Source organism: Mandrillus leucophaeus, unplaced genomic scaffold, assembly GCF_000951045.1.
Source record: "Mandrillus leucophaeus isolate KB7577 unplaced genomic scaffold, Mleu.le_1.0 Scaffold765, whole genome shotgun sequence".
NCBI lineage: Eukaryota > Metazoa > Chordata > Mammalia > Primates > Cercopithecidae > Mandrillus > Mandrillus leucophaeus.
The window spans coordinates 254,137-266,941 of record NW_012108308.1 but is presented as its reverse complement, the minus strand read 5'-3'; the positions used below and the strand labels follow the sequence as shown (position 1 = coordinate 266,941).

At 49.2% G+C, this 12,805-nt stretch overlaps 1 protein-coding gene across 2 annotated transcripts in view; it reads right to left on the bottom strand.

Moving 5' to 3' along the window:
• Positions 1-1,428: 1,428 nt before the first annotated feature.
• Positions 1,429-12,805, bottom strand: part of ZBTB40 (zinc finger and BTB domain containing 40) — a 90,081-nt gene continuing 78,704 nt past the window's right edge. For both annotated transcript variants that reach the window (XM_011966571.1, XM_011966569.1), the window contains 5 exons: positions 11,883-12,097; positions 10,521-10,683; positions 9,701-9,787; positions 8,039-8,265; positions 1,429-6,279 (listed from right to left, as the gene is read on the bottom strand). In XM_011966571.1, coding sequence (XP_011821961.1) covers positions 6,085-6,279; positions 8,039-8,265; positions 9,701-9,787; positions 10,521-10,683; positions 11,883-12,097 — 887 coding nt within the window. In that variant the 3' untranslated portion in view covers positions 1,429-6,084. The remainder of the gene's footprint in view (positions 6,280-8,038; positions 8,266-9,700; positions 9,788-10,520; positions 10,684-11,882; positions 12,098-12,805) is intronic.

The window sequence follows — 12,805 nt, the reverse complement described above, 5'->3', positions numbered from 1 at the left end:
TGCATGAAGAAAAGCCTGCAGAACATTCTCGAGAACATGAACTTGGTTTCTATGTCCACGTCCTTATAACCTCTTCATCTCTTAATGAAGAGTAAAGGTCCTGGTCTAGGGCACGTCTGCATGGCGCCACAAGCCCCTTTTCCCTTTCATTCCAAACATATCCTGAGCATAAGCCTATGGAGAAAAGGACAGACAGTAAACACTAAAGAGGCAGAGAGGCCAAAAATCACTGCGGACTTAGGTTTTCCATTTCCTTTGCTCTCACTGGATGTGTCCCCACCCAACATGCCCAGGTTTCTGCCTTTACTCAGATGTGACCCCTCTGCTGTAGTGCCCAACAGCTGAGAGTCCCTGTACCAACCTGGGGAGATCCTGTTCCCCTCAGATCACTGTTCACTCTGGTCTGGGCTGAGGTCTCTGGATTTATGCTTCCTCTTATCCTGGTTTTGGAGACCCCTGCACTGGGTTCCAGACCCTGTATCTAGGATACATTAGGCACCTCCTTTCCAGCTCTCCTCTGCCCTGGCTCTTCCTCCAGGCCCTTCTAAAATATTATAAACACGAACAGCCATCATCTACGAAGCGTCTATATTCTGTCAGATATTTTACAAATGTTAACTTTCTTCTCACAGTCACTGTCAGGAAAAACTCGCCCAAGGTCATCTGTCTAGTAAGACGTGGAGCTGGGAAGCTCCCAAGCCCGTGTCTTTTCCACTGTGCTGCTGAGTCCTTCCAGCCAGCCACCCTGGCCCGGAAGATCACCGAGGGAACCCCTCAGCCCACTTCCTACCTCTGCTCCATCCCACCCAACCTGCAGCAGCACTTCACCTCTGCACACCTTCAACTTTGTGGCTGGGGTCCAACTGTATGTTACAATTACCCACTGCAGCTGGCTGGGACACTCTTGGGACTACTGCCCAAAATATGACACGGGTAGCTCCAGCCCTGCTCTCCAAAGACAGCATTTAGGCAGGGGAGCATTCCTTCCTCAACTCACTTGCGAGCTCTGAACAAGGGTCCATCTGTGCTCCTCCAGAACTGTCCCAGGAGGCGTGAGCACAGAACCTCCCCAACTCCCCTGCTCTCTGCAGCAGCAGGGCTGCGGGATCTAATGCACCTCCCCTCGTCTTAAACACTGGGTGCTTCCTGCAGAAATCAGGTACATCCCATCCGGGTCTCCTGTTCTTGTTTCCTTGTTGGCTGCCAGCAATGTGACATTTCCAGCTGTTCACCGAGAAAGGTTTAGTTTATTTTACAGCTATCTGCTCAGCACTTTGTACTTTGGGAGCAGTTGAGATTCAAGAGATAAATGAAAAGTGGGTGTTATAAGGATCCCCTAAGGATTCAGAGGAAAAAGAGAGACTACATAAAGATACAGGAATGAACATTCTCTTTAGTGCCAGAGAATGCAGGGAACAGTTGACTTGCATGCAAAAAATTTTTATTAATAAAAGTTCAAATTTTCTACATTAAATACATTAATTCCAGACTTTTAAATCATACTACAATTCTGTAGAGTAAGCACAATCATTTCTCCATTTTATAATAAAGTTGGGGGCCAGGAGGAGGGAGCTCAGAGAGGGTAAGCATCTCACACAATGTCACAGTTAGACAGCAGGACAGCTGGATGTACCCAGGCTGGACACCAAAGCCTGTGCTCTGAAACCCTGCCCTACACTCGCTCCCTGGGAAGGAGGGTTTAGGAATGAGACTCCACATGACGGGAGAGCTTTCTTTCCCCCAGGCCATGTTAACACGGCCACAAGGTACACAAATGGCCCCTAGGACACCAGGCCCATCACGCCGGTCCCCGTCTGACACTGGCCCAGAACCAAAGAGAAAGCAGGTCTATAACATCACAGTCCATTTGAAACTCACGTAGCCTAATTTTTTTTCAAAGTACATATTTTATTTATATAGATTAGTGCAAGTTGAACATGAATATGGTTTGTAATCCAATTTATACGGCATCACGTAGGGGCTGGCTGTCCTGACCATGGTGGAAGCAGGGCTGATTGGCCTTGGTAAAGGAAATGACACACATTCCCCCAATTTGGAAGCAACTTAATTAGGCAGGGAGTGATTTTTTTCCTTCAACAATGTAGTTCCCAAAGTACAGACAGCTTCTCTCTTCTTTATAGGCCGAGTCGTAGGAGTAGCAAGCTTCTACATTTTGGCTGTGCTTCTGAGCTTCTGGCCTAAGTCCCACCAGCCTCAAAGTTTCCGTGACAACAAAACAAGGATCGACTTGCCTCTGACACTCCCTTCAGCCCCAGATTGTCCTCTTACTCCCAGTTTCTTCTACCTCCCAAGTGTCACTGGGATACAAGCAGAACAGGGCTCAGGTGCTGAACTCGCCCTTGGGGAGGACTCATTATAGCATCCCTGCATTTTCTCCATTATCGTCCAACTGCCTAGGCCCAATTTAATAACACGCTGCTTGTCTCCTGGAACCGCCTGCCCACTCTATGCATGGTTGGCAATTCCCTCCCTCCTTTGGTCAATGCGCAGCTTCCAGGCACGTGAGGTTTAAAGGCACATCCGCCACCCCATCAGCCTGTCTTCAGCTTGTAGTGACCACGTCACCAGCTTAGGGCCCCCTCACCATTCTCCTTCCTTTCTGGGAGTCCCTGATTGATCCTGCAAATAAAGAGTAGGGACCTGTCTCCCCACTGTCTGTCTGACTGGATTTTATTTTACCCCTCAGCCCCGACTATCAGAACTCTAGCCTGAGGGATGAAGCTGGCGTGCCTCCTGTGGTCAGTGGGAAGTCAGAAGACTTCCTTAGAGGAGACCCGGATCGCCAGGGAAAGGTATTCATACTGCAGACCCTGCTACTCACTGGGCTCAAAGCTTCCCAAACACAGAGCTTCAGAGACAGGCTGTCTCTTCATGTCTCTTTACCCATAAAAGAAATGAGTCAAGACCCCTGGTCCCTGCCCTCTGGTTCCAGGTTCTGCTAATGTGCGTCGACAGGAGTCTCACCTTCCTGCAGTAATCCTTGCTCTTGAATCATCTATTTGCTGTCTCACTTACCTACAATGGGCAAGTCCTGTTCCCTAACTGACCCCAGTATTCCCACAGAATCACACTCCGGCCTGGAATCTGACTGCCTTTCCCTCCTCACCAGCTGGGACATGAGCTCTGGGAGCAGAGGTCTGGGGACCCACCGAACAGATCCATGTGTTCTAAGAGGCCCACGGACTCCTTCACACCACCCCAAAGGCCCCAGAGTTCATAAGGGCAGCACCCTATGGGGCATGAGGCAAATACAGCACCGGGACCCCACAGAAGCGAGTGATGTGGACTCAGGAGACCACACGAACACTGTCCTCTGTGGCGGCAATTCAGGTCTCTTGGGTAGAAGTAGGAGAAAAGGATAAAATGGCCAAGCAGAGTCAGAAAGTTTTCCTATAATAAGATCCATCTGGGCTTCTCTAGCGAGCAAGACCATAAAATCAGTCAGCCAGTGCGGAGCCCGCTCAGAGCAGACCGTGAACTCGGGAGGGGCCTTCCCCTCTTTCTTGATGAGAACCAGCACTGGGTTTGTGCCTTCTGCTGAGTGTGGCACGGGCCAGAGGGCATCCAATGGGCCCCAGTAGCCAGTCCACTCTCAGCACAGTAAGCTGCAAATCTGGTGATTCCAAAGAAAACAAATGTCTTGTCACAATCTGGGTCTCCAGCAGAAACCTGGCCAGGCGTCGTGGCTCATGTCTGTAATCCCAGTGCTTTGGGAGGCCCAGGTGGGATAACGGCTTGAGCTCAGGAGTTTGAAACCAGCCTGGGCAACATGGCCAGACTCCATCTCTACAAAAAACAAAACAAAACAAACTGGCCAGCAGTGGTGGCTCATGTCTGTGGTCCCAGCTACTTGGGAAGCTGTGGCGGGAGGATCGCTTGAGCCCGCAGAGGTTGCCGTGAGCCAAGATCGTGTCACTGTATTCCAGACCCTGTCTCCCCCAAAAACAGAAACCTGAGAAAGAATTTCTCAGTGCTTGAAAGGATCTGACACTTGAATTCAAAACTTACAGCCCTCTTGATTCTGAAGAGTTTTTTTTTTTTTTTTTTAATCACTTCCCTATAAGCTCTCAGCAATTATTTCTTGTTTTGTTTTGGAAGAAATTTTAGTGACATTCACTGCGGCTCCCAAGCCCCATCCCACAGCTTGTGAGGGGCTGTATTCTCATCCACTGGGCTTGGCACCAATGCCCTGTAAGCATGTGCCACTCTACCATCTTTCAGTGGGTTTTCTCTGGTGCCAAGGGGATATTCAGTGCCATTTTGCCACCTGCAGATCAAGAGCTCTCCCAGTCTGACAGTTCCCAGGACGGAAAAGCCTTAACACAGGGACAGCCTTGGTAGAAGCAGTGAGCCCTTCACATGGAGATGAAGTCTTAAAGCTTTGAGCACCATCTTCTGGTCAGTTTTTGGCTTCTGAGGCCGACTCTCCTTTAGAAACTTCATTTATTTCAGAATGGCAGAACCCTAATTGACAAGCTCAAGTGACCTACGTATCAGAATGTGGAGAGGACCAGAGGCAGATGTAGTTGGCTGGGATGAGCTGTCCCAGGCTGGCCGGAGCTGGCGCTCGCTGTGGAAGCTGTCGGGGCTGGCTGCACAAAGCCAGCAGATGCCAGTCAGTGGGTGTGCTGGTCAGTAAGGCTGTGCCTTCTGTGCTTCAAGCAGGGTAAGACCTGACCATGTGGGAGCAATAAAAGCTTCCATGGTGACCAAAAGTGACCCCTGCCTCTGTACATGGCAATGTGAGATGTGCCTGGAAGGAAGAGGTGGCCCCATCTCTGCCAATGTGGGATCCAACCAGGCACTCCCCTCCACAGGGGGTCAAGCCACACACGGTGGCAGAGAGCCCTGCCTGGTGTGTAAGCACCACACCAGCAGACTCCAACCTTTGGCGTGGAAGGAAAAGAAGATAAATGCTAGTCATTCTCTCCAACGGCAGGAACCTACATCTATCTAATTGCACTTCATAATGGATTCCACAAACCATTAATTATCAGATTATATTTTCGGAACTGAAGATAAAAAAGCTTTGTGAAATTCGGACTCCAAAGGATCGCTGACCTGCAATAAGTGTGGCGGCCTTGGGGAGGTGAGGCAGCAGGCCACTCCCAAGGCAGGGAGTGCATGGCAGCAGAGCCACAGGCAGTCACGGCTGCTCCTCCACACACAGACAGGACTGCCTGCCTGGTGCTGGTCACGGTCTGCACCATGTGACCCAGAGGGAGCGAGGCTGCCAGGTCAGGCAGATTTCAGCCTTTGATTAAAGGAAGGGGATGAAGATGACACGGAAGAGCTGTGGGAACCAGCCTTCAGGTAAGGAATACCAAGAAGAATGTCCTGGAAAGGCAGAGACTGGCTAGCAGCTGATGCCTCACATTCAACACTTCCAGCAGAAACTTCAAAGCTTTGTTTTGGGAAGGGCTGACAACTGACAAGGCGTTACCAGGCATGGAACTGAGGGCTACTTGTCCTATAGCCATCAGCAGGGTGCTGGGCATGGCCACTGGGTGCAGGGGGAACCCCAGCGGAGGGCAGGATGATAGGACTGAAGAAGGGGCCAAGTGTGCTCACACCTGAGGTCCCTGAATTGTCTGTTGGTGCCCCTCTCACTTTAAATGGCCAGAGGCACTGGCAGCATTTGCAGCCCCACTGTGGGCCAAGCCCCATATCTAACTGCCATTCTGCCCACTGAAGGGTGTCGGCACATCGCGCCTCCTGGGGTGCCCTGGTCACCAGCTCCCATCCCACTGCTCCTTCAGACTCTACTTCTGAAGCTACATGTCACGTGGGGATGGACAGTGTCACAGAGGCTGCAGCAGCGGGCCTGTGGGGAAGGAGGCCTTTCTGCTACAGAGGATGGTGCAGTTGGTGTTGAGGGCTCGGATGCTGTTGGTTCTATGAGAACAATGAAGCTTCCGTCTGTTTTCTAGGTGAGACTGTGTTGGTTGGTGCTAAGCTAAGATGCTCACCACTCAGGACAGCCAGGGATGGAGGGCGAAGGGCAAGCTGTGGGGCCTCCTCTCAGCTGCAAACACAGGAAGGCTCTGCCGGATGAACGGCTGCTCATTTGGCCTCACCACAGATCAGCGTCACTGTGCCATCCAGCAAATCCTCCACAGTCACTGCCACGAGCTCAGAGCTGGCCTGAGATGCCTGAGATTCTGGCAACGTCACAAACACCTGTGACCCGGCAAGCTGGGTCTCCTCCAAAGTGATCACCTGCTCTGTTGGGGCCACCGGCTCTGGGGTTTGGATCACCTGAAAGAGAAAGACCGTGAGGCTGCTCTGGGCAGTGTTCGCAGTTGGCTCCCTGATTTACATGGTTTTCATCTCATGCTGTAATGATGATATTTATGTTTTCACCTGAGGAGAGCAATTATGTGTGCCTAATGGGAAGAGGCAAGTCTAACCCACCGGCAACGCAAAAGAGAAGGCCAGCAAACCATTTAAATAACTGTGCACTAAATTGCTATAATTTCGCTCAGTACGCCATCTCGGGGTGCCCGGACTCTATGATTACACACCAGCGAACACGGGCTCCATTTTTCACACTGGGTTTTCCTGTCTTGGGATGACAGTGCAGAGGTGAGTGCCATGTGAGAGGAATGCCACTGAAGCCAGCTGGTCTCATGCCTGGAACACGGGAACGGGATTGATCCACCACAGGCCCAGGCGGGCCTGGGGCAGCGTCTCTGGACCTCTCACAGGCCCACAGCCTTCCCAGGAGGCCACACAGTGATTGCGCTTAGGAGGAAGACTGGATGAACTGTGACTCCATGCATTCATTCAGCTCACCAACCTGGCGGGGCCAGTGCCCCCTTCTCTTCCCCACAGCCCACCTATGTCCCTTCCAAATCTGCATAATCTGTTAGAGACAACCTTTCCAACTCAGAAAGAATGAGTCTGTGGTTAGGCATTTCCAATTCCTGCCTAAGCCTCCAAGTTGGTGTTTCTGAACCATAGACGCCAGAAGAGCTAGATGCCCTTGATATTTTTAAAGCAGAGGCCACAGCCACCTTGCTCTTGAGAATCAGCGAAGAGCAGAAAGCAGGAACGAGTGAGGAAGCCAAGCCCAGCCACTTCTCTGTGCTACAGGAGAGAAGAGATCTACTGTGATGTTCAATCAACAATGATCTAGGAAAGTAGTTTTCAAACTGCTTTGCTTTCTTTTTCTTTTAGAAATGGACCCCCCAGCCCCACCTTTTCCCCAAAGGGCATATTATCACGAACCATAATATACAAAAAAGATAAAAGCAGAGCACCTTTGGTTGATATGACAGCAGAGTGTTGACGGGAGTCCTGCCTACCCAACTTCCCCCCTGTTCCCCAGAGGCCTGCAAGAACCTGGTTTATAAATGACCGATCTATGGAACTGGACAGCGCGACAGTCTAACAGACCAAAACCTCAACCAGTTTATGGTTCCTCTCCAACCCACCCACAAATTACTGGTGATGGATGGACCTGAGTTTATCTTCCTTTTCTGCCCACCCTCTCTGGAGAAGACGGGAAGAAGAGTAAATGAGGATCAGGGAAGCAAAGAGAAGCTGGATCAAGCTTAGTCCTGAAATATCAAGAAGAGGCGTTTTTTTTCACCCAGGTAAAGAGGAGAGGGCCAGGTGTGTGCAAGTGTGACTATGTCCAGCCCAGAGGCGCTCTCCAAGCGCTTCAACTGCAGGCTGGTCCCTGCCCAACAAACAGCTCCTCTGTCTCTGAGGTTTCCTGCAGTTCTCACCACACCCCACGGTGTTTCTCAGGAGGCAGGGACGTATGCACTGGGGGGAGGAACCAAGCTGTTCCTCTTTTGGAAATTCTTGTTCCAGGCTCGCTCTACCTAAGGGCCACTTCCCATGTGGCCACCAGGAGACTAGAATTTTCTGTCCTGCTTTGTAAGAAGTCCAGAGAGACTCTCTACAAGATCCCCAAAGAGTATCGCTTGGTACTATGACAGAGCCACCTCTAGAGAAGCCTTAGGAACCCTGTGTTAGCATTCTGTGTAGCTGATGGCCCCAGAATCACCTGTACCATCTGTGAGGCTGCTGCCTGGGTTTCCGTGCTCATCACCTTCGGGTGCTCAGATTCCAGGTGACTGTCAAGCTGGGCCTGGGAGGTGAAGAGTTCCCCACAGAGCTCACATGGGAAGGTGGTCTCTGACTGCTTGAAGTGCTCTGTGGTGACATGGTGCTGCAATGCTCCAGGAAAACGGAAAGTAGCAGCACAGTACAAGCACCGGAATGGCTGGGACCCTGGAGGAGAGGGAGACAGAAGAGGAGGGCTGTGGGAAAAATGAGAGAAACGAGGGCAGGAAGACATGAGAGGAAGGAGCAATGGGGATTGAGGCTTGGAGGCAGATCCAGATTTTGTGGGACCTGAAGGTTGTTCAATCTGGGGAGCCTTAAGAAAAATAATACAAAATGACAAAGACAGAGCCTTGGAAGGTCCCATGCAAGTGAGGGGCCCTTAGACGACAGTTTCATTAGTATTAGATTCAGGCTAAATCTGTCTCTGTAGAAGCCCATTATTCATTCAACTGCAGATAATCATGCTGACCATACTATATTTCATCAATTCTAAGAAATACATTTTAACATCTCTGAAATAGGATCGATGGCACCTTACGACTTCTGTGGGCTAAGACAGTCAGGTGCGATTGTCAATGTGCACACGAACATCAAAAGTGGCAGCATCAAGACTTGCAGAATGGGCGTCCACGGCTTGGAAGAAACTCCCTAAGACAGGAATGGTGCATGTTTTTAACTCATGGAAACCAAATGGTTTAGAAGGGAGGAGGTAAGTGATGAAAGGTTAGCTATATTCCCAAAGCAGGAATCAAAAGTAGACTAGTTTTACATAATGCTCAAGAGACCAAAACCAATGGCCTTCAATTCTCTGATGGAATCTTATATTACGTATTCCATCATCAGTGTTCTTGATGGCAGAGTAAACACTGTGTGGAAAAACATGCTTGTTGACAATCTGAATTGAATGTTACTCTGAGAAGCTGGATTCTTCCCTTAATCAGTTTATTTTTTATGTTTTCCTTTTTATGTATGCACACTACAGTGAGTGACATGATAAAAATCTATGTCAACTTAAGTCCAAAACAGCACTTAGAATAACGTAGATATTCTAAGTGATAAGAAAGCACAGTTTAACTGACAGTAGTTTTTCTTTCTTAATAGTTCATTAAAAATGGTACATCTTATTTAGTCGAACGTGGTGGCAGGCACCTGTAATCCCAGCTACTTGGGAGGCTGAGGCAGGGAGAATTGCTTGAACCCAGGAGATGGAAGGAGTGAGCCGAGATTGCACCACTGCACTCCAGGCTGGGTGACAGAGTGAGACGCTGTCTCAAAATAAATAAATAAATAAATAAAAATGGTATATCTTATAACTGGAATTGTATTTATTTATTTTTAACTGGCACTTTAGATTTGACGAAATATAGCAATAACAATGACAATCACAGTTACCGCTTAAGCGATGCTTATTGATGCCAAGGCCTTCAGTTTTTCACATTACTCTATGAGGCAGGTGCTACAACTGTTCCCATTTTATAGATGAAGAAACTGAGGCACAAGTTTGTCAAGCAATTTAGCCTGGGTTGCAAAGCTGCAAGTGGTGGGGAGGAGACTCAGGCCCCGGCAGTCTAGCCTAGAAGCATGCTGACGGGGTACTGACCTGAATGCTGGCACTTGACGTGAACCTGCAGCAAGGCTGGCGTGGGGAAGAGCTCCTTACACTGGTCACATTCATGGAACTTCATATCTGTGAAGTGCATAAGGAAAGACGTGCTGGGGAAGAACAAATGGTTGGCTTTCCAAGGCTAAAGAGTAACAGGGCTGGGGTTGGGGTGATGGCCAATACTTAGCAAGCATCTACCAAGTGCCAGGAATCTTATAACCTATGGTATATTTGCACAATCTAGTGGTAAAGAGCACGAGATCTGGATCCAGACTGCCTGGATGCTCAGAGGGATGTTGTGAGAATGAAATGAGAAAATACACACGAGGTGCTTAGCATGGTGTCTTGCACCTAGGAAACACTCTGTAACTGACAGCTGCTGTGATTATCACCAAATTTACCTGCAAAGTAGGTTTTAATAACTGCCATTCTGGAGAGAAGAAAACAGGCTCAGAAAAGAGAAGTCACTTGCCAAGGTCATGCAGCTGATAAGTGCTGGAATCAGGATTTCCACTCAGGCCTGCCTACCACTGAGGCTGACACCCTTCCTAGGTGCTGCGACAAGTTCTCACTCACGAGTGGTGGGAACTTACACTGCTCTACGCTTCCAGGTTTGAGAACCACTGCCACTCAAGCTGCTGCTACTGACTGCTGCTGCTATGGACTGGTGTGGCAGCCTTCATGTGCGCTGGCGCAGAAAAAGGCAATGACCACCGCACACCACACTAGACTATCAGAAGTGAGGATTTCTGGTGGCGCCCAGGAGGCTACACCATCAAGCCCCTCTCACTCTCTGCCGGCGGTACCCAAACTTCACCTGCATGCTCTGCTTTGATGTGCTTCTTGTGCTCAATGGTGTTGGGGAAGGTTTTGTCACAGGAGCTGCACTGGAGTGATGAGAACTTGGAAGATCGGTGGTTCTGAGCAGCAAATACATCAGGGTGGTGGGTCCGATTGTGGTACCACAAACCAGATAATTGCTGCAAGGAATTTCGCAAGTGTTAGGTCTTAGAAAGTTCCAGCAAGCTGGAGAGTTCACGAGGCTCGAAAACAAACACACTTTTGGGAAAGCTGATGTTTCTAGTATCACACATTCTTACCTATCACACTGGGTGCTGATGTGAGGAGAGGCTGGTGTTTGTGAGAATAAGGCAACTACATATTCATTGGGAAGCCACTACAGGGCAGGGCTCCTGGGAGTCCTTCACAGGCTCATTCCTTACAACAAGGCTATGACGGAGGTGTTAAGAGCCTTCCTAGTGAGCTGGAAGCGGAGGCACCGAGGGGCTAAATGACTAATCATAACATCAGGAGACAGCAGGACCAGGATTCAGGCCCAGGCCTTCCAACTGAAACACCTGTGTGCTTTACCACTGAGCTGCATCTCACGGCTTCCCAGGAAGCTGGGGCGCAGCAGAGCAAGCTGCTGGAAGAGTGCACACTGCCCTTGTCCCTCTCCTTCCTGGGTTCCAGAGCAGCACTGGGAATACTTTCCCTACAATTCCACGCCATCCTAGGGCTCAAGCCCAGGTCGCCGTTCCGGAATGCTAATGTCACAACATGAGCCTTGGCACAAAGTTAGCTCTGAATTTTCGCTGAGCTAAAATTAGCAGTTATGCTTCTTTATCTATACCCAAATCTTATAGATGCCACAAGGACCATTCTTTTCTCTGTAGTTTTAAAGCTTCTGATAGACGTAGTTTCTTTTTAGTTCTATACGGGGCTTCACTTCAATTACATATCAAATCCTAAGGTAAAAAGGCTGGGCCCTTCCCTGGAAGTTAAACAAACAAACACTAATTGTGCCAAACAAGGTAATTCCAGGTAGTGTTCCACTCCCCATTGCCGCTCTCATGCCCATTGACACATGGGAGTGATGGGTTCTATGGAAGGTGAGCATCCAAGGGGAAAAGCAGCATTCAGTTCACCACAAGTCTGCTGTTTAAGAGAAGAAGCGTGTGAACTCTCGCTCCAATAATGAGCTCCCCAACTGCAGCACTCTGACCAGATCTCCTTAGAGAATCTGGATCACAAGCTGCATCCTTCATGAGAATCAGCCAATTGTCACATCCTGGATACAAGATATGATCTGCAAGCCAGCAACCCAGGCATCAGGGAAGATCAAATGGAGAGTAGGTCAGGGGTTAGGGGAAGAGCTCCCAGTGGCACCTGAGGTCACCTGGTAGGCCTTGTTGCAGATCCCGCAGCTGAAAGGCTTCCCTCCAACGTGGGTGACCATGTGCCGCTCCAGCATGGACGGGGCACTGAAGATCTTCCCACACGTGGGGCAGGGGTGGTACTCTTTGGAGTGCACCTCATGGATGTGCTTCCGGTGATCCTGAAGAGTGGGGAAACTCATCCTGCACTTCTTGCAGTCATAAGGATCTTCTATGTCTGGTTTCATGGAACATCCACGAGAGGAAGAGGTGGAGGGGAAATGAAAACATCACAGGCAGCCATCAGTGAAACACTGGTTGTTGTGTACAGCAACAAATGTGAAGACTCTGCTTAGACAACAGGCAGGGTCACAGACTCCAAGGATCAGAAATCAGTGTAGGAGTCACCTGACTATCCCTACCTTCATCCCAGGAGGTGGGCTTCCTCCAGGGTTTTGAGATTAACTATCTCTGCAGCATCATGTAGTTCATCTCCATTCCTCATTTTACATCTTACAAGTTAAATTACACTTTACCACTTTCCAGGGAGTTTCACCCTGGCTCATCTTGTTTGCAGTGGGCATTCTGGAGTTTTCTAATTCTCTGTAGAGGATTTCCAGCACATTCCCCAGAGCATCACTAATTCCTTTGTCATCAACAGCACAAGTGGAGGGATGCTTCCTTTCTCCCCACTTTAGATTCAACAATAAAAATATTAGCATAATGAGTGCTCTATGACAGGCATATTCTAAGCGCTTTAAGTAAATTAATTCACTTAATCCTTCCAATAACTCTATGAGTAGGTTCTATTATCATCCCTATTTTACAGATTAGGAAAATCAAGGTTTAGAGTAGTAAGGCAGTATCTTGCCCATGGGCACTATTAAGAAATGGCTGAACTGAGTAACAATCCCATCTCTCACTCCCAAATCCATGCTCTATCTGA